Source organism: Temnothorax americanus, unplaced genomic scaffold (genome assembly GCF_048541705.1).
Source record: "Temnothorax americanus isolate GAGA-0224 unplaced genomic scaffold, ASM4854170v1 Scaffold54, whole genome shotgun sequence".
In the NCBI taxonomy this organism is placed as follows: domain Eukaryota; kingdom Metazoa; phylum Arthropoda; class Insecta; order Hymenoptera; family Formicidae; genus Temnothorax; species Temnothorax americanus.
The window spans coordinates 539676-565118 of record NW_027509696.1 but is presented as its reverse complement, the minus strand read 5'-3'; the positions used below and the strand labels follow the sequence as shown (position 1 = coordinate 565118).

The window sequence follows — 25443 nt, the reverse complement described above, 5'->3', positions numbered from 1 at the left end:
TCATATAACGCAAAGTAAAATTTTTTTTGTACTTGATTACGATTTTAAATTGAAAGAACGGGTCACAAAAAGAAACGGTTATTCAATATTTTTAAATAAATAACGCAAAATTAGTGATAGAAACATTTTTCAAGGTTAAAAATGTTGTAGTTAGTTTTTATAAATTAATATATATACATATTTTTTTAAGTTAATTTCTTGTACATTTTTTGATACAATCGATGCTCGCGCATAATTCGAATCGAACGTAATATTATCTTTCGGCGATGATCATGATCTGAAAATGGAAGAAATTTCTCTCCTTCCCTATAATCTGGTCGAAAATGCGACCAGATTGTATATGGCCAGGAGCGACAGAGGTAAGTCCAATCTGGCCCGAAGAAAGAAGATTTGATACGATCCGATAAAGGTAAGTGGTCAACACTGACCACTATGGTAAAATAAGATAACATAATATAGTTTAATATATCTCTTTATTTGTTCCAAAGGGCTATTTTCTTTTTTCTTTATATTTTCTCGCATACGTGCGAGATTGGAAAAACCGCAAATAAATCTCAATCACGCGCGTGAAGCCCCCCAATTCCACATTTCCCACATCTCAATTAAGTGATTGTGTCACTTTGAGACATCTCGTTCAGATATCCCGCTGAATTAACCAGTAAATTAGACCCCTTATAAAATCGTGTCGCGGTCTTAATTAAAAAACTCTGTATAATATAGATTATAACACGGGTATTATAGGTAGGAAAATGGATAGGTAGGACTATAGATTGGAATACGGGTATAGGTATATAGGTATACGGGTAGGTAGGTAGGGATTCGGGTAGGCAAGGACAAGGGGATATAAAAATTATGTAGAAAAAATTGAAGATAAAATAAAAGTACATTATACTTAATATAATAATAATAAATATAATTATTTATTATTATATTTTTAATAATGACAACTTAAATGTGTAACAACTTAAATAATATCTACTAATTTTTATATAAAATAATTTTTATGTTAAAAATTATTTAATATAAAAATTAGTAAATATATTATTTGATATATACTTTTAATATATTTCATATATTTAATATATTTTTTACATGAGAGAAGACGTATGTCTGCATCTCACATACGTGATTCAAGAATGAAATCAGCTGATTCTCCAAGTTTCTCTGATTTAAACACGTCATATGCTCCATGCGAGTGTTCGTTTAAAATGTTTGAAAATTACTCCGCCATGTTGTATACGACTAGCATTAACAGAGAGAAGCCTGAGAGACAGTGAGAGAGGCCATCCCGGCCTGAGAGAAGCTTTCTCTAGGATCTAGGATCTCTGACGTGCGTTTCAAACCGCCATTACGAGAAGCTTATAACGATTTAATGCAACCATTTGCCGCAAGTGGCGTCATCGTCACCATCTCGAAATGGCCTTGAAAACGTCCTTGAGTGTAGTACTACTCCAAACTACAAACTCCATTCATAAATTCCATAACCTATACGCTTTTGTTTTGACTGGTTTTGACAGCTCGCAAATGACACTCCCGCGTTACGAGCGAGCTTGTACGATCGCGATCGAATTATGAGTGAGATTGCCCTCCCCGGAAGGCGTGTAACGCACAGTAAAGTAAATGTTTATTTGTTGCACATTGTAATATAACTCGTAAAGAATGTCCGCGATTATCGATGACAAGGTTGTCGCGGGTGCAAAGAGTTCAAATACTGTCAAGGAAGACCCGATTGTGGCGTTAACGGTATGTAAAATAGATGAGAATTTTTTTCTATGCCCTAAGTATATTTTTTGTTTTTATTTCATTTCCGTTTAATTCTGATTGATATATATGTATTGTCGTTCTCACTTACTGATTGTAGCAATCAATTTTAGGAAAGAGTGAAAGCTCTGTATCTCTTCCGAGATCGCTATTTTGAGACACATTCTATTGATGAAGCGATAAAAAAAAGCACCGACGTGGAGAAGGAGATGAAAGACACGCTGAGCAAGTTTGACGAGTGTAAAGGTTACGAGATTGATGGCTCACGTGCCAAGTATTACTATTTAAAGGGAAAGGCTTTGAACGTGGTGGGCCACGTCATTCCGCAGGCGGAAGAACTTTTGAGTAAAGCAGTGAAATTGGAACCTAAATTTATAGAAGCTTGGAACGAGCTGGGAGAATATTATTGGAAGAATGACGACATAAAACAAGCCAAAAATTGTTTCGTTGGCGCTCTGCAACATGTACGTTTCTTTCCTGTCTCATCCAATGCAGCTTTCATTAGGATTTAAGGATCAGCTGTGATAAAACAATTATTATATTGTATTATGTATACATATTTATCTTTTTTTTTTTTAATAGGATAGGAATAAAGCATCTTTGCGAAATTTGTCGATGGTATTTAGACAGGAGCAAACTTCATCCGACGAAGAGCGGATAAAAAATATTCAGCAAGGTGTGGAATATGCTAAGGAGGCCGTAAGCCTTGACACAACTGACGGATACTCCTGGGCCGTATTAGGGACTGCTTACCTGTCTTCCTTCTTCACAGTGGCGCAAAGTCCGAGTATGTTACGTTTATGCATGTCGGCATACATGCAAGCGGTAAGATGATGGATGAAAAATATTTGTTCACCATGTGTACATGATACTTACGCATGTATTACATAGATTTAGAGAGATTTATAGTAGATTTTTTATAAATGAAACCATATTTTTTTTTAGGAAAAAGATATTATCGCAAGAAGTAATCCTGATTTATTTTATAATAAAGCAATAGTAAGTTATTTTGACATCTGCCATCTTTATTTTGATATTTCTACTTCTGCTTGAAATTCCTTTTAACCTAAAAATTTATAGGCTCTGAAATATCAAGAAGAATATAACTTGGCGTTACAATCGTTCGAAAGTGCAATGGCGCTTGATCCATTATGGGAAACGCCGCGCAGCAAACGAGATGAATTACTAAAATATCTTAAAGATATACAAAATTCAATTAATAATAATGGATATGTGAAACCAAAACGACTATATCAATTGATACGGGTATTTATATCATAGAAATTAATAATAATAAATAGTTAACAGCTAGATACATTGATACATGTTATTAATGTATGTGATAATATAACATGTGATTTTGGCACAATATACATACTTATAGGTTTATGATTAAATGTAGGCATTGGATGTTAAACACTTAGGACCATACAAAGATGGAGCATACACATATGGAGGAAAGTCTGTAAAGTTAGATTTAATTCCGTTACGAGAATTAGCTATTGGATTGAATATAGAAAAAGTTGTATTTGGAAAAGTAGTTTGTTGGATTCAAGATTCGGATTGCGTCCCATTGTAAGTATTTACTTTTTATATTGCACAAATTATTTTTTTTTGCGTCATTTATCTATTTAAAGCCGTATAATTACTCGTTTTTTTTCTTATTCAGTGCTTTTTGTCTCGTGGACGAACAGAAGACATGTATTGTTGTCACTGTATATAATCTAGCTAAAGGCCGAGGAGTTACGGTCGGGGATTCTGTTGGTATACCAGAACCTTTTGTTACACATCAGAAATTCTCTTATATGAATAATGTTAGTGTTGTGTGCACGTTACAATATAAATCAAATTTTATTGAACATATAATAATACGTTTCTCTTTCGTTCTTTTTTAGGATTTTGATTACAAATCTATTCGGGTTGAAACCCCAATTGTACTTGTGGTCAATGGAAGAAAGTTAGGTCGAGAACAACAAGCCAGCGCAAATTTGCATACTTTTAAGAAGACAGATTAAATTTGATGAGTAATACGTTGATCAATCATTGGATCACGTCCTCGGTTATCCTCAGTTGCAAATAATTTTCAATCTTACCCTTATTTTTTAATATATATATATATATATATATATATATATATATAACAGTATGTATTATTTTTATAATATAATACTCATCAGTATATTTAAGGCTTTGTGCGATTCACGCCTTTTTAAAACAAATAATTGTTTTTTTTTAACAAATAAATTTTGTTATATGCGCCAATACATATTGGCAATAATAAAAAAAAATAAGCTAAAATATACACTACGTTACGTCAATTTCGTATTTTATAATAATGTATGAGACAATATTAACGTGCACATCTAAGCTGCCGCATTTTATAAAATTTGTAAAAGAAAAGATGGTAAAATATATATTTTTCTTTAATTGTGCGATGGTAATTACTACGCGCATGGTTCGCAAAAGCAGCAAATATATCTACCATTTTATAAAATCACAAGACTTCGATTGTATCTTTCATTGAAATTTATGACTAAAGTAGAAATGCCTATAGTATTTTATTTATGTTTTAAATTGTAAAAACATATTTTAATATTTTAATTCTTTATTATCAGATATTAAAACATTCTGCAATGTTCTTATTGGTTTCGAGCATTTCTGCGAGTTTTGATGCAAACAAGAAGCTTCAAAATAAAAGGCAAAAAAATTAGAAGCTACCAAAAAAGGTATGATTCGTTACTAAGAAACAAACAAAGGAACCGCGATTTGCGATTTGCGATTTGCAGATCAACGAGTCCTGTGGACTTGTGTTTTATTATCGTGAAAATAAAATCTATTATGATGAGCTTTGGTCATTGAGGCCTCTGATTTCGCCTAGATTAGCTAAATAAAGTATATACACGAAAGACTTCGATGGCAAAAACAGCCGATACTCAGAAAATATAGAGAACGCGATATATGTATTTACCTTACAAAACCATATTATTTTTAAAAGAATAGTAAAGTATAGGATGCAAAAATAATTTTGTTACTTTATAGTTGTGTATAATTTTCATCGATATTAATTAATATGTTGGAAAATCCAGTTTGCATATGATGTTATATATTTGTCGGTATCTTCTATTATGTATTATAGCACGATGTTATACTGTTTATTCCAAACACCTGCAAATCAAAATATTAAAACAGGGCAAGGATTGTCGCGGACGCTATCATAATCATTTTGCAAGAAGGAGGCAAAGGAGAGAAAGAGAGAAAAAAGTTGTTTGTACCCAGTCAAACTGTTTTGCAATACCAAAATTGATTTGTTGAGTACTTAATATAAAATTTCTTATAATATTGATTCATAGTTTCAATATAAATTCATCTATGAATACATCATCTTTTAACAATTTGCATGAAGAAATGTATAAGAGAAAACATTCTCTGGTTATACAAAAAACAACAGGACTTATTATAGTTACATTACCTACATGTAAATTCGCATTTGAAGCGAAATAATGATCCATTGACCCGATCTGCATGTGCAATGCATATCGGGTGAAATAAACAAAACGCACAAATCTTTTTCCATATATAAAATATATATGTCACTATCTCTTTTGTACGTCAATGGATCGATTTCGAGTAAAGAACTTACGGTACTGCGATACCACGTTCTTCAGTCAGATCATACGAATAATGCTTGTGATATATTAAAAATATTTTGTATAAAGAAGTTCTCTAATGATTACAATAATAAATACTTATTTATAACAATAACAGCATTTGTGCATTATTGTATATATGTGGCAGAAGGATATATCCGTCCGAGGAACCTTTATAGTCAGGCGTCGATGAGTCGCGACAGGCGCTGGATCGTCGCGATCATTCCCAGGGACATTCCCGTGGATCTCCACACCACGCCGAAAATTATCAGTGTCACTTATACATTCTCACACTGATATACGTACTTGTCGTTCGACGTCAAGCGCGCGAGCGACGATATTCTTAAATGCTTTCAGACCGTCCGCAACCAACGCACGTTACGCCATCACATGTTTACCTCCCAGAGCTTGAAATAGTTGTCGATCACTTCCAGAAACCACTGACGTCTTTTCGGATCCTTGAAAGCGGGCGCCAATGTTCGTAATTGTAATTGCAGTAACGCTTCATCGCCCAACAGGCTGTCCAGTTGCTTGAGCAACGCCGTGTCGCCGTGCAACTTTAGCAAACTGGCGTAAGTGAAGATGTAGTATTGCACCCGAAGACGTTGCACGGCCCATGCCTCCACGCTACGATTGCCGCTCGCCGATTGTATGGAACCCATATGCTCCGCGTACCACGGCGAAAAGTAATTGCTCAGCTCGACGGCCGACAGCTCCGAGACTCCTTGTGTCTTCAACCGTTCCTTTATTCGCGAGTATACCTGAGGAGAGTACACGAATACCTGGAAAGACAAAAAAAAACATTCCGAATATTTCATCACGCGTTTATCAAACGACATCCGATCTGTGTGTTTGGGACGACCAGACGCTCGCTGAGATGACCATGCCCAATTAACGAAGAGCAGAGATTGAGACCTCTAGATTGCGGCATCGTGTATTTCAAGCAGACAGTTACGCGATTTCACTTTTACTGACATTGGCGCGATGATGTAAACTATTAGCGAGAACTAGATTCGGTATAATAAGGAGTTTCTGTGCAGTTTATAAACGAAATTAAAGACGCCACGCATCCGTTAAGCGAGGAAGTGTATGATATATAAATGAGCTCTGTTTCACTTTTATCTAGCCGAGAGACTACATTGAGACTGTATTCTTTTCACGGCGAGCCGATCGCGATAACGATCAACAAATCGCATAATTAAGGAGGATGCGCCGATGCAAAGAAATGAATTTCATGCCTATTTTTATCATCGTTACGGCATTGAACTGGTTGATCGCAATATTATGCGTAAGTGCGCGTGCATAACATACAGTGCAATCTTTTTCTATCAGAAGAAACAATCTTCTAACCATGAAAATATTAACCCATTTTCTCTTTTTGTTAGAATAAATCCCATTAATTAATGAATTATTGCAATATTGGCGCATTTCCTTACAGAAATTTAATACTGTGATTATCTGGCTATAGTGATTAATTACTTACTTTTGAGTATTAGGAGCATTAAAAACAGCTTTTAATACTTAAAATAAGTAATTAATTACTAGTCAAATAATCACTTACAGCATTAAATTTCTGTAAGGGTTATATATTTCGAATTGACGATTATTTTTATTCTATAGAATAATTCTAGTTTTTATCATTAGCAATATATCGATGCCTTGCTTTCACAATCTGACTGTTATCTTAAAATTAAATACTTCGGTCGCTTACTTGATAGAGCGAATTTCCCGTGACATAGGAAGCGATGTAGTGCGAACCGAAGTTCCTAATGAATCGCACCACGCTCGCGGTATCGTTGACCGAGACGTTCTCGGTTTGCCGCAACACGGAATCGTCGAGGACGAGAGTCTCGGCGGTGCCGGCGAGTCGTTGATTATCGCGGAATCTAGCGACGCGCACTAGGACGTAACAGTGGTCGCCCGTGATGAAGGACGAGTTTATGCCGAGGTGCCTGGCTATGGCCGTCTTCGACCAACTGCCGGTGAAGGCACGCCATGGCCTCTCGAGCTTCTCGAAAGTGAAGTCACGGAAATAGGCCTGTAGCAGCTGTCTGTAAATATAAATTGTGCGAATATAGAGAAATCACGTCATGATTTATCATCGCTGAATATACCGTCTTCTCTCAAGCTTCTACTCACAATTAACAGATAATAAACTGAATGATTTTTCTACATGAAACTCGCATTTAGATTGCGACAATAGATGGCATGAAAAGTTTAAAATCATGTCATATAGAATCTATTGAATATATAATCTATTGTAAATAGTCACATGCCTGATATTGTCGCAAAACTCCATGTGGAAGTCGCCGTCGAAGACGGCGATGCCGCTTTTGCCCGATTGGCGTAGCTTGGGCGGTAACGGCGTGGAATTCTTGAAGACGTCGAGGGTGGGCTCGCGGAATATCCAGGTCTCCGTATCGTTGCGCGGCACCACTCGCATGCTGATGCTCAGATAACCGTAACGGCTGAAGACGTTCACGGCGCCGCCGATTCGCGGACGCTGCGACCTGGTAACGCGAGTGCCGATCAGCAACGCGAGCATCGATGCCAGGAGGAAGAGCCGCGTGCGTGACCACATCTCTGGGCGGCTACCTGGATCAGCGATGTCTGAAACACAAATCGCGAATCAAAACACGAAAATCAAATATAAACAAAAATAAGCAAACGATGAATGAACTATGAAGCTCATTTATCTCCTAAAGTATTTAAGATAATCTGACAGTCTTGACGCAATGTTCCAGATCGAAAGACTGAATTAATCCTGCTTAGGCTCACCCTGTGCAAGCGTATATCTCGGGTATCTCCATAAATTAAAATGCTTTCTTGCGATAATATCCACTGTTATTTCACCGCGCCGTAGATGCGAGAGAGATATTTCTTTTGTCCCATTCAATTTCGCACCGTGAAACAACATTCGCATCTTGCGAACGTTGGGATACTGAGAAGCCTATCTCGATTTGCGCGAGGAAGCTCGTCGTCGTCGTCGCAACTACCGGTCTCCGACCGCACGTGCACATCTCCGTGCACGAAGTCGTCGTTACCGCGTTGTAACGTATCTCGTTATATGGGTCTAGGTGTGCGGCCGTCGAGGTGTTTGCACGAGCGAAGCCAGCGGCCTTCATCCCCACCTGATTTGCACCAGACGAGCACCTTGATCTACCGGTGTTCTGAACCTTCTCTCCCTCTCTACGTGCATCTTGATTCGATAATTCACTCCTTCTTGCCGATCAGGAAGGACGGCGAGCGCACATCTTCCTCCAGACAGCGAGTGGGCGACCGACCAGCCTCGGCCGTCCCGCATACGTTTCGCTTCGTCGCGTCTCGATACGGAGGCGAACACCTTGCACGTTGCACGGACATCATAATAACGCAGACGATTGTCATAATTATCCAAGCTGCTTTGACGATCATTAACTCGAATTATGCTTTTGGAATGAGCAGAGAAACAGGAGGGTCAAAAGGACAACTGTATGCCAGCGTGCACATTTTGTGGATACCAGATGACGATGTTTATCATAACTGATGACACATTGACGTGGTTCATTTGGCACGATTGAAATTTGGGTGAGGAGTTACTGCTTACTCTACAATTTGAATTTGAACGGAGAGCGCAGTTACAAGTGGTTTATTAATGTACATAATTTTTCCTAGACTACTCCTCGAGGAATGTAAAAACGAGCTGACGGTAATAATTAGCAACTCGGCATTGCGAAGCACTTTGAATTTTGCAAGATCGCACTTTTACCCACTGGTGAATCTCAGCCAGTTTGAATGCAATTTGGCGAAACTTCGGGTCTGCGTGAAACAGAGCAGAGAAAGTTACATTTTCAGGCAATAATTTTTATAAAAAATTGCACGAGCTATCCCTCTCCGTCGTTATATAAACAAAGACATAATGGGGTTTTAGAAAATATCAGAAATTATATCACTTTTCTTTTTTCTTTCACTTTTTCACGCGCTGTTCAAAAAAGAGTCACGAGCCACGTGTATAATTCATAAAGTATCAACGCTTCGAAGTACAGCGATTCCGCAACTATAATGCCTTTTTCGAGAAGACAGGGCAATATATTACAATTATAAGAGGAGCTGGATTACACCAGATAAAAGGGTAAGAGGCCGTTAGAACGGAGAAACGGTTTTCTCCTGTGCGCCTCTCACGAGAGATGATTAATCCACGTCTCTTAATGTTTTCACTCAATTAAGCACATCCGCCCGTATGTAACGTATCAGAGACATCGATGCGTACCCGCACTCTGCACTCTCTGTCACCAGAATCGCCAAAGGTCCGAAGTGCAAGTCCGAAGTGAAAGTGAAATTAAACTGCCACTTCCCCCCCCGTGTGTGTGTACAGCCGCGAAAAAGAGACTTATAAAATTATGACAGACGCGTGATGCTTGCAGAGGTCATTAAGACGACGTTAAAAGCGGAGTACACGAGGTCCACGAGGAAATACGTGCACGTATTTTGCGTGAGGCAGCATCGATGTTCAACGAAATGGAAGAAGAGAATGATGCGGTTCGATAAGAGCGTAACCCGCTTTGGAAATTTCATCAAGAATGGCCATCAGCTTTTCGAAACAAAACTCTTGCTTTGCCCGCAGAGGTACGCCGACGAGCGAGGTAGTAATTAAGTTTTCTGTCGTCCAATCGAAAAGATGAAATTACTCGGCCTCGCAAAGGGGGAACAGATTTGATGAATTAAGTTTGGCGAGAACAACGAAGTCAGCCCGACCATTCTTTCTATCTATATCGAACAATCGTTTAAAGTATCATTTGAGTATATTTTTCTTTTCAGACGACAAAGGGTAAACACGCGATATTTTTATTTTTTCTTTACAAATAACATATTTATAAATAATTTACTCGCGATGAGAATTATTCAACCTTTCTGGCAACGAGTTTCATTTATAGATACGTATCTGTGAATAATGCATTCGTAACTGACCGTGAAACGCAGTACAGCAGATATAATAGATGATCGTGATAGAAATTAATTTAACGTTTAATGAAGCTTCGTGGGAGCGGATAATAATTAAATCGGCCATCGGTAATAATTAACGGAGAGACCGGAAAGTTAAATGACGTTTATCGTGCGTTACACGAGAGCACGTGCAATTGAACGCGCATTGCATCGACGTTTAACTGACATAACGAGTGCGCGATAGCCCGATTGAACCGCGGGCCGCGATTTTTATCTCTCGAACGACGCGTACACGCCCCAATTCGTCTTCCTCGTTGTTACCAGAGAATAGAACTGGCTTGCATCGTTTCGCCGTTCTCTCGGCGAATCGATTTAAATTAATATCCCCAATGGCCAAACGGATCGCATTTTCGTCGCGCGTTCGCTTTATACAGTTTGCCGGACTCAATCGCGGATACTCTGGGGTAAACTTTGACATTCCTGTACGCTCCTGTCTTCTTTGCCCCAGTGGCCTTTGTAGCCTATGAGAATACCACTTAAGCGATTAGCGCCAAGTTATAATTATGTAACACGGCTCGGTCGATTTTTATTTTCGCGCATAGAAGAATGACTCCGCGGATATGGTGAGATTAATTGCTTCGTTAATTTTATAAGACACTCGGCGAATATTCTTTTTCTTTTATTTAAAAATATTTCTTGATTTTTTTTGATGTATTAGCACCGTACGCGTTAATAAATTGTTTCGTTGAGTGTCGACAGGTAGAGGTTTAAATACGTTACGTTCTCACTCAAAATAACCGAGAGTAAGTCTCGGTTTATGTGCGAGATCTAACAGCGCTCGATATATCAGCCGTCAGCTTAAGCCGCACCATTTTTTCATAACTGCATACTATATGACTAAACCTCACCACTGGGTCAACGCAGTGAAGGTGAGTCACACGTGTGAGTTATTTAGCGCATATGTTTTGTGTTCCATTATTGGCGCGACGCGATACCCAATGTGGTGAATGTGAAATTTATTATCGCTGTGTCTGTGCGCTGTTTCCGCAACGATAGACGAAGTTTTGCCTTCGGCTTTAAACGACATAGCGCCGTCGTCGTTTGGCCCGGCGACACGTACGAATCTCCGGGTAATTCATCAGAGTAATAGGAAGTCGTTTATCGATTTATCTCAAAAAATAGATCGCTCCATATACCCAGATTCGGCGTTACCAGCCACGAAGGAAAGTATCCATGCATATTCATGAGATTACGACAAGAGCGTCGAGACGGAGAACGTCTCGATTGTTTCGCTTACTATCGCTTCGCCCGTCGATGATTGCGTCAAAGACGCTGGTTTTTCAAGACTGATCTATCTCAGCAACAGCGACTATTCGCGTTTGCCGTTTATGTAACAAAATATTTTACAAAAGCGCTTATTTAAATGTAATCTAGTTGTGATTAGTTATTTTGATGCAACATATGTACAACGCAAAATGTAATTTTTATTCTATATATCAACTTATTAATTCCGTGTAATACTCCTTTTTGATAAGTATTCTAAAATCACTTGCAGTACTACTATGTTTAGAATTCGTATTCGGACTTTATACTATGCATTTGTATTGTATACTATATAGTATTTTAAACCTTCAACTCTAGTGCACTTGAAAAAGGCGGTAATAGCGAGACATTGAGAAAAGCTAAGTCACCAAATTAGTAAAACGGAAGGAACGAGTTCCGCTTTCGCCGTTGCTTTCGAGCATGCGAGAGTGGTTTTCCAACTTGCGTGATTAGGATTTTACGAACATTCCTGTCGTCGACGTGACGTTGACATTGCGCGTTCTTACTTTCAGTTCCAAATCATTTTATCTAATAAATTAATCTGTAAATTCCAAACGGTAGTCTTGAAAGTATAAGTAGTCGACGACGCGCGCGCGCGTAACTTTTTTTTTACGACATGATAATTGTTTATTCAATGCTTATGCACAAGATTTTTTAAATGACAGACACTTTTGCAGTGACCAACACTTACCGAGTGTAAAGTAGAAAGTTACGTGAAATTTAACGTTGGTTCACGAGCGTAAACCGGCACGTTTCTGTACGCCTGATTGCTGGTGCATCGAACGATAAATAAAATTGTGTAATATGTACGCATGAGCATCTGCAAGATACCGGATGAATAATATCCCATACGTGTCTCTTAAAAAAAAAAACTGTACAAATCTCAAGCGATTTCTTAAAAGATTTGATTTATTTGAAATAAAATAAATAAAAAATCGCAAGGCGTGAAATAATTAGTATAAATAAAGTTGGTAATCGCAATACGAAAATATTATTATAAAGTAATTTCAAGAGCTTAGCAACACGTTATAAGCTCCATAATAAGATATACAAAAAATTGCAAATTTTTTGCATCCTTCTTATTTGCATCAATGAACAACAAATTAAACTGATATTATCAGCGATTTCTGTTGAATAATTTCCTAACTGTCAAGAAAAATCTACGCAGCAGAGAGTATTTTTTAATGTTAAATATCCATGTCTATTTGCGTCCGTACATATATATGTACGTCTAATTGTGCGTTTAGCAGTATATACCTATCAACATTGCTAACGATCGAGAGAATAACAAAATATACGTCGCATTTACATTGCAAACAGGGAAAGATAAATTCAGCTGTAATATAACGAGGAGGTTATATAAACCTCGCAAAGAATAAAAGCTATTGTAAAAGATTTCTGCTGCGGTACCTTTTTGAGAAATCGATAGAACGTAAGATGCAAGCTGAAGGATACGATAAGTCGATAGGGAACTGGAAGGTTCACTTGCCTCAACTTCCTATTAGCGTATTTCTACCATTACGATCGTAGGGAATTGCCGTGACGTAAAAGAAAAAAAAATCTCGGTCGAAGGATAATAATTGAGCGTATGGCCGGTTGCGATTCGCTTGTTGCGGTGATATACAGCGGCGCAGAAACCAATGGAGAAGAATTATTTAAGTAGCCTCGCGGTTGTAACTATTAAAAGGGGCACATATACTGCGTTGTCCTATTAGACGCAGGAAACGCGATCAGGCAGCGTCGAATGATCCAAACAACCGCTTTAGATCTAATTGAGGTAGGCCCAACTAAGCAGGACTAACCAGTCCCGCGGTTAACGCGGCGAAAATTTCGAAGCGATCGAACGTAACCATCATCGAACAAAACTGATTGTAAAACTCGACAGTTGAATTTAATTTTGTGCCGCTGTCATGGAAAAAATATGGGCACTGGTTACGGGAAAACTACAGGTGCACCGAGGTAGGTGTATGTACGTTTCGCTCGTTAGCAAAACCAGTTTTATGCCGTTTTGAGGTAGAAACAATATTTTCAAATAAAATACTAACGAGATCGAGATACGCGGTTGCGAAGTGTGGTATAAGCGGACAGAAGCGGATTCTTTCTCTCTTTCTCCCTCTTTCTTTGCTAAATAAATCAAGAAAGTTCTCATTTTATTTACAGTTTCAATTTGTGATCTTGCAGACATTTCATGCTACTTGTAAAATGATTGACATAAAATATTAAATGACGCATAGAATATTTTATTCTGAGGAAGATAATAATTTTGAAAAATGTTTAAAAAATCTTTTTCTCTTTTGTTCTTCTTAGATATCTTTTTTTGTAGATATTCTTAAATTTCTTTATTGTAGATATTTTTTAGATATCCTTGTATATTTCTATAAGAATATGGACATTGGACATTTATTTGTGCAAAATCTGGTCGATTAAACAATGGAATGTTTAAAATACATTGAGCAGTATCAACGCTTTTAACTAATTGCTTATTACAAACAACGCGCGCATAATTTTTAATGTGGAAACTAAACTAGGCTGTTAATTCTGTTTAAGATAAAATTTATGTTTAATGTGCAGAACATGTGCGTGGAAAGTAAAAGACTGCGATGCCTCAGCGTCTTGATTTACCGTACGTGCACTCGGATATTTTTGAGTAATTTAGCTGCAGTTTCATATATACATTCCGTATCATATTTCGAATGCCAAGCCGTTGTCGTCAAGTCTGTTAAGCACTATCATTTGCATATAGATACGTGACATGAAAACATCGTGATCAATAATCCGCATGAAGATTATCGGAATAATTTTAAATCACAATATGCAAGACGTTCACATTTTTCATTAATTGCTTGTTAACGTAAATAATTCGAATTTATTCTCAGAATTAGTACTACATTCAAGAATTAATTTGGGTTGCAATTTGGTGTATTTTCTACACTCAATGATATGTAATGATATATAGAAATCAAGCGTAAAAATTTATCAAAATATGTCCAGAAATCATATTAAAATATATAAATGTGTAAAGATTAAAAAAGCAGAAGAATGAGCTCTTAAAAGTTCTTATTCTGGGAAAATAAAAAAAATACGAACGGCTTACCCTACCGGATCACACAAGTTTACTCCATTTCCGTTGATTGGCTTTCCCCTTCGTACAGCAATGCCTCCCTCCCCGTGATGCTAATTGTTATGGGTCACTGACTGTACGCTTGTTACAAGACACTAAAAGATAACTCGACTTTTCAACGTTACCGTTCCAATAATCAACTGTGCACTTGTTGCACTACATTTTTCCGTTTCAATTAATTCCAATTTCTCGAGTAATCACGTCTTCTCTTCATTCGTGAATTGTGTCGTGTGTTGTAAATTAAAACTGAGCTCAAATTTTTTTTACGATTTTCGGATTACCTTCATTTGAAAACTTCCAAAAACGGATGCAGAATTTAAAAATACAACGTGTATTTGCGTATGATAATACGCGAATATATATAGTCCGCAAAATACAACATTTCTCCGAATCTAAAATTTTGCCATGTTTACAATGTAAAATTAATTCGATGTACGATTTCTCGCCGCTGCGTGATATCGATAAGTATTTTTTCGTAAGCGGCTATATCGCAAAAAACAAATTTAGCTGTCGTAGCTGATTTCGTAATCTGCAACTCATTTGGATGTGGATATTCACACATTTCTGGGAACGCGCGGAGGAAGATTAAATTAAATTGCGTTTCTGATTATTGGTATTTCTAGAAAAATATACAGGTAAATTGTCGTAAATGTTTATCGACGTTGTTCTACTAGTATGATCATGTTCGTTTGCATTAATAGATGTTATCTTGTGTAACACCGCCGGATGTAGTAATAAAAACAATAACCGCACTTGTCATGGTTAATTACACTGGATAATACACCAATATAAAAATCACAAATCTAGAAAGATGGCTATTTTGGATATTATGTGATAGTGTGTGAATGTGTAAACTGGTTTAACTCGTATCTTGCTAACGTTTAAAACATGATGTCACGAGAACGACGATATTTTAATTTCAATCAAAAGTAATCAGTAATAATCACTGACTAACACGCCTTCTTACGATTAAGAAACAGTAAAATTTTCGGAGAGGCATCGGAAATTGCCTCGCTGTAGTAACAAGTAACATCAGCGTCATCAGCGATCGATGCATGCGTATTGCGCAATGTAATCATTGAATCGCGGATGCAGTCGATTACAATCTGACGGACGACAATCTGCGACTTTTGAGCGAGTTAGACTTCTGACAAGCGCTTAGCCTTCTTTTTCGCGTAAAACCAATTCCGTATCCGTCGCGATCGAGGTCATTCACTCGACTGACGCACGAATGTAAATTAATCTCGTTGTCGCGTACGGTCCTGCAAAAGCAAGAGTTTATTTTTAAAAGTGCATTAAGAAATACAATACGAAGTGATCTCACCAATCTGCCTCGGGAAAGAGATATTAGCAGACTCGGTTTAAACAACATAATTTAATAAAGACGTGCTCTTAAAAAAATGTGAGCACATTTGTTGGTGATTTCTGGTATTTTGGGATTTATTGAGAACACCAATATAGAGAATATGAGAATATGCAAAAAAGAGCAGTACGTTAAAGTACTTTAAATTTTATAAACGTCTCGTTTGTTAAAAAAAAAGAATAGTATGGCATCGAAATTATGAAAAGCCGGAGCTGAAGAGATTTTTTAATCCTAAATAAATTCCTACGTAAAACGTATGTCGTTAAAGGATTCAGCCAAGGCTCTTCTCCCCATTCAAGCTGCATTCCCTTTGTCTCGCCAAACGAGTAAAACCAGATTTTTGCGAAATTGCGCGATCGAGGGTTGTTATTTCTCGTCGCTAAAGTGTTATTATCCTATCGGATGCGCGAAAAAGCCTTTCTTTTATGTCCGCGAGGTTCCTGCTGACATTTGCATAAGTATGTTAAATGGAATGCCCGTTTGTACTTAGAATGTTATATATACATATATGTATAAAGAGCATTATATTCCCGCAGATGCATATGCGACAACTATATAGCTGTGCAGGATGTGCAAAGCATGAACCAAAATTCTATTTGGGTTGGTTTAGTGGTAGAGCGCCAGACTCGTAATCTGAGGAACCAGGTTCGAGTCCACTTAGAGCCATGTAACATGGAAAAGTTTTTTTCCGAAAAACCGCGCCCCTCCGTGCAAGATGCGGAAAAAACTGGGCTTCGTCTTTCGGAAGAGACGTTAAACCGTTGGTCCAAAGGAGGAAACAGTAAGGTAGTGGATGAATTGGAGGTTAGGGTTGGGTACGTCCCATCAAAACGCCCTTTAAGGCCCCTTGGGGTATATAAAGTAAAATTCTTTATCTTATACACTTATTGTTAATCGCATAAAACTGCATCGCTCTTTGAATGCAGAACTTGAATATTAAACAATAAGTGCAAGTAACAAACTGAATCTGCTAAAAGCTCCGATAAAAACGCATCAATTTTTGGCACGTATCGAGAATATGTAGATTAAAAGTTTATAAATAGGTTCGAAATACGCGACATTCCAGTTATTACGTAAAGGTGATTGATATGTATATGTGGATCATATTTCTTATATAAGTCTGCTCCCTTAGTCGCACTATTATTATTCCTGTTTTGTTGTCATTGCATGTTACAGAACAATTGGTATCACCTAATTTTCCACCAAACTAAAGTAACACTTTTGACACTTCTTTACACCTGCATGCATTTCTACGAATCAATTTATATCCCTTTTCTTCAATTAAATATTTTTTATCTTCTTTTATTATACCAAGAAAATAAGTATTTCGAAATTTAGGTTTAAATTAATTTAAGCCTAAAATTGATCAAACATTACAAATAAATGTAGGATATTTTTTATTTTTATCCAAGTGTCCAATTTTTATGTCTTTCTGTTTCTTATTTTTCTTAACCGTACTGCATTTTACGTGTTCATTTACATTGTCTATTAGGTAATATAACGTCCGCGACATTATGGCTGATTACAAATGTTTCTCTAAGGATCCTCTCCGTCTATTATTAACTCAAAAGGAGAATATCACGATTTTATGGCGTGCCAATATACCTTACATAGAATTCCCCGTGACATTTACGCCAGAAGCGGCGACCGTATCTTCGCGAAGCAAAATGCCCTACCAGTCGGTGGAATGCATCTTCTCGACTTGGTCGTTATGGTTGCGACACGAAGAAACCCTGTGCAACATAGGGAGCCTATATATTCGCGAAGATCTTGTCGATAGTCACGTTTTTGTTAAGAATGTGTAAGATAATTTCGTAAATAGTATTTTAATTCTCGAAAGGGGATCGATTCATATAAATAAAAGTATTATTTATCGCACTAATTATGCGCAAATAGATAAAAATGGTTGACAAGTTGATAATTTACTGAAAGAAAAATATTTTTGCATGCAATCTCGTCACGCCCGTAGACTTATTAATAAACTGCCAGTGTTGGTAGGGAATAAATTCTTTCATTAATATGAAACTCGAGAACACAAAAATATCTTTGAGGCGTTAACTCTAAGTCACGAGGCACAATTCTTCGACTCGATCATGATTCTCCAGCCGTGATCGCTGACGATGCAAAATGCGAAGCGTTCGGGCATGAACCGACAAGTACTCTCGATGAGGCAAGTCTCAGAATTTCGCTTAGATAGATCGAAATTTTGCTTGCGCAAGAAACGCTGCGGTTTGACGTTCCGATACGATATACGATATATTGACAGAAAATCGAGTAGTTTTGACGAAAAGTAACGACTCGTGTTTCACGGGAAATGCTCGAGTTCACGTGTCCTCGCGTATCGATCTAATTCTTATCAAAATTGTAAATCGTTCCAACCCGTCGCGTCATGTTAAAGTTCACTATAATACAAGTTGTTGATGGCATATAATTAATATGATCAATATAAATCACGTATCACAAGCGACATGTCAAAGTCAATATCTCTAATATTTATGCTTGAGTTTTGTCCCGACACGATTCTTAGAGACTCTGCAGCCGCACGATAAGAAAACACGATAACATAATTGTTTGTAGAGCAGATCTTGCTAAAAACTTTTTCAAGATATTTTTAGATACATCATTTCCGTCTCCTTCGTGGCATTAGTTTCCACGTTGAGTAACTCGCAAATAGAAACGTCATAAATATAATTACCACGTTCATTAATATTTCGTTATCTCGGTCAACCCAGTGTCAAAAATGTAATGCACATGCACGTAGCGTGAGGCTTTAACTTTAGCATCGCGACAATTCTCGCGTTATCCCCCGCTGCGTTCGCGATTAATGAATAAAGATATACAGCCTGCAATCTGATTTGTGATTTCCTGGTGGACAGTAGGTAGCGTGTTTGCCACGATAGGCGCTATTTTGCGTTTCCCATGCAACGGCACATTACCGTCGCGTTAACATTTACATAATAGCGGAGTAACGTGTGACCATCGACGCCATACAAATGCGATAATACTTATGTCTCAGCGGTGCTTAAAACGAATTATTTTTTTATTCTTTTCAGGCTGCTTGATATAATCTGAAAGCTTAATCATAATTTTTATGCAGATTTGCCTTTGATGCCACATTGCGTAAAAACAAACGTATTTATTTCCTTGACGGGGCTTTTTAATATTTTTTTAATGTAATCAGCGACTCGTACGCTTTGACGGCCCATAACCGTTATCAATGCGGAGGAATCGCGTGCCCATGCACCTACGCACGGAATAATTAAAATAATGATAACGTGGGGACAGACGAAGGCGAGCCGCGCGCGCTGAGGTCAGCGAAGTAAGCGTAATCTACGAATGATCTGCTTCAATAACTCGAAAGTGCACACGCGGCCAGGTAGGTATCTTGGTCGCGAAGCCGCGTAAACGCGTATAGTACTACTGTATTACAAGCCTTGTTCCTGGTTAAAAATGTAGGTAACTGGCATAAGGACGGTCACAGCAGCGCGTTCGCGCGCACGTGTGTTATACGCAAACGGACCTACCGAGTCCGCGAGTCTCTCGCCATTTATTCCGGGTGCTGGCTGGCGTGAGATATCCGCGGCGCGGTATGGTATCGCGTGCGCGGCACGGTATCGCACCAGTAGAGTGTGAAAGTGCGTGCATGATGCGGGTGATAGATGTGGTGAAAACCGACGGGTAAACTCTTAAATGGCGATAGTCGGGGCGCTTTGTGCCCGTGCGCGGAATACCGTTCCCCGCACCTGCGAGACAATCGATTAGATCTATGAGTAATAAGCTGCTCGTAATGAACTCGCGAATAGCAAAAGCTGAGTCAGTCTCGTCACCCGACACTTTGTTGCAGCCGAAGATTAGATCCGTACGGGCAATAGGGGTTTCGAAAGCTAGATCTCTTACTACAATACTTAGAAGGCTGACTAATCTTAACTGATGACCTTTGAAGCTAAGCGTAGAGATAATCGTTTTTCTTCAACATCCTAATTTGCATCGATTATAAATTTGTCAAATATGCTTGTAGCTCTGTTAATATTGAAAAGAGTTTATTATTAACGATGATCACAGCATGTACGACAGCGCGATTGTACACGCGGATAGAAGTTATCGACGAAATTCTCGGGCAAATAATAAAATACATCCCGGTTCTAACAAGTGAACGCAAGTACATGATTTCAATAATGACGTGCAATCGTAGTTCGCAACAGGAATAAAAAAAAAAAACAGGAATAAAGAGACAGCCAATGGGAAATAAAAGAGTACGAATGTACACATCCTATCGTTAACTATCTCACTATTAATCTGATATAGATCTATAGTTTTCACATTATATTCAGCGGACTATGACGGCGAGAGATTGCAAGTAAAATGCAACATATAATTGCAAACGTCGAAACATAAAACTGTACAATATATATCGGCGTTAATTTAATTAATAAAAGTTAATTTTTATTTTGATAAAAAATATATATTTTGAGAGAAATATTAAGAAATAAAAGTTTTAACATATTTTTTTAGTTACATCAGTAAATTTATTAAATCTACATTGCAATATTTATTACTCATATAGTTTTGCAATATCCTTTTATACTTAAAAGTAGAAGAAAACACGTAAAGAGATACTTGTGTTAAACAACGATCAAAGTAAGTCTAGCGTCTCTATAATTTAGTAATAATTCATGTGCTTTTTGTGAACAACATATATCCTTATGTCTGAAGGTTTTCATCAAGGACGCGGCGGGCCGTCGTTAATTAACTGTAATCAATCAGGTGAGCGGCATCAATACCATGACCTAAATATTTCTTTAACACTTATATAATATAAAAACGATTGTCTTACTATGTGTCACAAACTATTAAGAAGATATTTAAGCAATTAATATTTGTTAAATTTCCTGAAAAATATTACACAAAACATTTCAATGAATATTTTTACGAATTTAATCAAATTTAGTGGAAATAAATAGAAGAATAATAACGTAAAAATAACTCGAGGATTACATATTTAAAAGTATTCACATTTCGTACAACGATAGAATATTATTATTCAAGTATATAATATTAATACTGATTATATTATCACAAATCTAACGTGTGCGAGCAACATCTGCATTCATTACCTCGATCGCGATGAAACAGAATTGCTTACGCGATGGTGAAACATCGATCCGATTGCCACAGAGTGTAAACTATCGCATTGAACTTGCGGTCCAGCGACATCAATGATGCTCGTTTATTATTCAAGGAGAATAGCTCGAATAAAGTAGACACTCCTATCGAATTTACATAATAAGATAACGTAGAAAACCACGTGGCAAATCAGCTGTTAATACGCAATTCACTCGCCGACGTTCACTGTGCCGCGGGTAAACGAACCACTCTCTTCGGCGTTGTCGAAAGTAGTTCAGCAATTTCTGGAGCAAATCAGGTGCAACAAATGCATCTTTTTCACACAGTTCTTTCGTATCGTTACGTAGACGCGCGGTTGAGACGACCGTCAAGAATATAGACATAACGTTGAAAGTGATTGTTTGATTGTCACGTAATACTGATAGAAACACAATTCGCGTATGTCAAACTGTAATAATATGCAAAACTAATTCAATTTACCTATCACGTACGTAATTCACGTTAACTGCGTTTAGCGTTAACGTTTAAACGTGGTAAGAGTATGAGCCAAAATGCCACGGCTTTCTTACGTAACGAAATATTAAGTACTCTTTCGGAAGAAGCAGCTATTAAATCATACGCGGTTAATTATACGCGCTGATGCGCAAGCGAGAAACGAATCTACGTACGAGTGAACGCGCTCGCAGAAATCAGAATCCGAGCATTCACGTGTTCGGCATGTGCAATCGCCGGGCGATGAAGGGGATATCCCTTCGGTAGTAATTGATCGTAATAAAAATCTATGGCGCGTAGCTTTTTGCGCGAGTTTATAAATAAATCGCTCTCGGTGTTCCTGTCTGGACCGTTTTATTAGTCTGACGCATAAATACGTGCGAGCCTTGGTGCGAGCACGTTGTAGACGAACAGCCGGCATGCTGCTTTCACCCGTCGAAGGTTGCATTCGTAATTAGATGGAGACGCGCGTGTATTCACAACATTTCTATTCGCTCCTTAATTTCTGCGTCTGATCCTTCGGCTCTCTATAAGCTTTCCCAGAACGAGTCTGACAAGGCTACCACATAACGATACCAGTACACAATACGTACCTCTCTGTTATTTCAGATTATTCGGCAAAAATAAGCGACTCGACGATAGCGACCGAAGGTTAATGTTTTCACGGCGCGGATATCGTGCATTAAAATTCTTTTGAGATCGCGGCAAGTCATTGCGGATGACTAGGACAAACTTCTTCGGCTCCCTAAGTACAATGAGTCCAAGGCTGATATGCTGCAATCTAACTTTCTGTTGAAGCTCTGCCTGCTCTCTTCGGCCTACCACTGATTGCTAAATATTTTGTGCTTTATTTCTCCTCCTACGTACCATATCTCGCGATAAAATAGGTGCAATATCTTATGCACTCCTGTCACCATTAAATTATATTATTTATGAAGATATATCCTATAAGTGTATCAGTAGATATTTCATCTGAACGTCATACATTCAAAATACAAATAAATAAAGTACGTTACATAATTCGGTAATTATCATTAAGATTCTTACTGTCAATAATTTGCGTGTTACGTGTCCCGATGTGATATATTTAATGAGACAAATTAACCGCGAGGTAAGCATTCGTTTTGTCGATCTAAATCTATATGACACTTACTACACGATAGTGCAAACATATATGGACGATCATCATCATTTTAAATTGTAATTTACTGCATCGTGAAGTCCCTCAAACATTGCAACGCACTCAATTTATCTTTATTAAATCTTCATTAATTCGAAAACGGAAAACTATAATATATAGCAAAATAGAATCTTTCAAGTACGATTGCATTGTCTCATTATCTTGTACCTCTTTTCTACAACTATGCAAGTGATATATACCTCTGAATTTTTATTTTTTAATTATATTACCTCGCCGCGATTTCTAGATTTTACATTACAATCAAATTTTAGGTAGATAGGTCATCCGTTGTGATTTTCATTAAATTTAGGTGCTTTGCGATTGCATAATTACAAATATATCCTATATTCGTCGAACGGTGAAATAAACGAAGCACACTGAATCGCGATTAGCGCAACTAATCCGGATAGAATTTCGATCGATTCCGTGCAATGGAACGCGACGCCAGCGTTCGGGGAACGATGTTAAATAACGGCGTTGGGTAATATGCAATATTGGAAGCAGCGCGAGTTCGCACATGCACACGTATTTATTTTCGACGCGATAAGTTTTCTTTCTGAAAGGAGGCCTAGTTTGTCATACCAGTTCGCGACAGCGACAGATCAGGCCTGTCTCTCAATCGCCGGCTACACAAAAATAAAACGTAATTTTAACATTTTTTGCATGTCCTAGGAAGTCCACTCTAAATTTTAAGTTAAAATTACTCATTTATCGTGTATGACTTGTTAATAAATTAGAAATGTTAATTAATTGACACTATACTTTACATTTATATTTGTTCTTTTGACTTTATTTTTCAAGTTATATTAACATACAATATTAATTATTTTACTTGAATTATGTGTAATAGAAACATTTAACATTAGTAAATTTAATTATTTTGTATAATGTCAAAGTTTACGATTATTTAAAAATTTACTTTATGTGCCAAATTAGAGACATTTCGCAATGTTGAAACGTCGTAAAGAACGTTTGTCTTAATTACTATGCCTTTCGTGGGTGCTTAACCAATGTCATAAAATCTGGTCGGCTTCTACCAATACGTTTCAGTTACACAATGTTTCAGTTAACAAATATTAAAAAAAAAAACGAAAAAGTTCCTTGCTTTTTCGCATAAAAAAATTTGGAAGCAATTAAAATAAAGAAATTGTTCTGATATGCTTTTAACTTTGATCTGCAGATCTTGCAGATATTTGTTTCGATTATAAACCTGAAATTTTGCATAAGAAACAATCGGACCGTAAATACCAGACATAAATTGATCAGATACGGTCTTGAGATTCGGCATTATCGAGAGAAAAATGTGAGCGGAAAATGAAAGCCGATTTTTACACAGGATAAAGAACATTCTTACGTATGTAAGAAAAGTCTTTCGACTATCTTTACATGATAGATGTAATGATCATGTAAAGATAATTGTATTACGTTGGCATTGTTGGCATTGTTGATGATTATGTCAGCCTCAATGTCTCATTAAAAAAAACATCTGTAACTGCATATTTTTAATCAATTATCTCATTCCTTAATTCTTATTAGATTCGAGGTTTTAGATATAATCGTTATCGTAATTAAATTTATTATTAATATTAACGATAAAACCGATTAAATGTGCTCTGCAAATTAAAAGTGCAATTGCGATTTTACATAGGAGCATTTTCCATTTAATCTTAATAATTATTCAAATCATGAGATAAAATCTTACCTGAATACTTTAAGGTTTCCCCATCTTCGTTACTTTATCCTTTGCAGCAGTCAAACGTCATACGATATAATTCGGAGCATTAATGATCATCGCTATACTGGCTCTTCAAGTACCCTCAAGTCAAGTGGCTTCTTCTTACGATCTTTGTCACGATTTGGCACTTACAAACATCTAACGAAAGGGTCACCCGAACTCCGAAATCGGCCAAACCTCGCAACGCAACCTCGATCGTTCTGTATGACGAATTCTGGATCATCCGGCTACCATGTTGCAGTGCTCACACACAGCCGATCATCGCGTACGATCGTACACCGATCGATCTATGCCGGAACGAAATCTCGTCGGCGATCTTTTGCGGCTGCATCCATCTCCCGAGAACCTGTCGGTTCTCGGACGATCGATAATAAACCGGGCACCGTGTTTCCGTCCACGTCCTCGTCTCCGTCACCCGTCTCGATGTCCGATACTTGTTCTCCCCTTCTCGCGGGGGATGCTGTAGGGGTTTGATCGCGGCGACGCGCTGGATCGCGATTCGATCGATCGATCGATCGGCGGATAACGAAACCGTGTCTCCGTCCACGGGTTTGTGCGGGCACGTGTGCGCGCACCTCGTCGAAGTGCTGGGTTTTCCCGATCCAACCGAGGTGGGGGACACTTCGGCGATTCCGCCGATGCTGGGCGATCGATCGATCTCGAGCGCGATCTTGACGCGGGCTCTCTCTCGCGCGCCGGGCCCCCGATCTAACCGTGGGCACCGAACGTCTACGACTGAAATCTCGAATCCACTCGCGGCGAGCGAACAAGCTG

General features: G+C 37.8%; 2 protein-coding genes across 3 annotated transcripts; one reads left to right on the top strand and one right to left on the bottom strand.

Annotated features, from left to right (window-relative positions):
* Positions 1-1414: 1414 nt before the first annotated feature.
* LOC143904557 (tetratricopeptide repeat protein 5) lies at positions 1415-4188 on the top strand. Its single transcript, XM_077419350.1, has 8 exons — positions 1415-1743; positions 1875-2225; positions 2344-2586; positions 2707-2760; positions 2842-3027; positions 3164-3336; positions 3431-3575; positions 3657-4188. The coding sequence occupies exons 1-8, from the start codon at positions 1660-1662 to the stop codon at positions 3774-3776; spliced, it is 1356 nt and encodes a 451-aa protein (XP_077275476.1). The 5' UTR covers positions 1415-1659; the 3' UTR covers positions 3777-4188.
* Positions 3870-25401, bottom strand: Tsl (membrane-attack complex domain containing protein torso-like). Of its 2 annotated transcripts, none has more exons than XM_077419352.1 (4): positions 24637-25401; positions 7681-8018; positions 7120-7455; positions 3870-6190 (listed from the first exon to the last, which is right to left on the bottom strand). In XM_077419352.1, exons 2-4 carry the CDS (start codon positions 7987-7989, stop codon positions 5795-5797), a joined length of 1041 nt encoding a protein of 346 aa, XP_077275478.1. In that variant the 5' UTR covers positions 7990-8018; positions 24637-25401; the 3' UTR covers positions 3870-5794. The 2 variants fall into 2 exon arrangements, with proteins under 2 accessions (XP_077275478.1, XP_077275477.1); XM_077419351.1 differs by lacking the exon at positions 24637-25401 and adding an exon at positions 8187-8962.
* Positions 25402-25443: the final 42 nt, after the last annotated feature.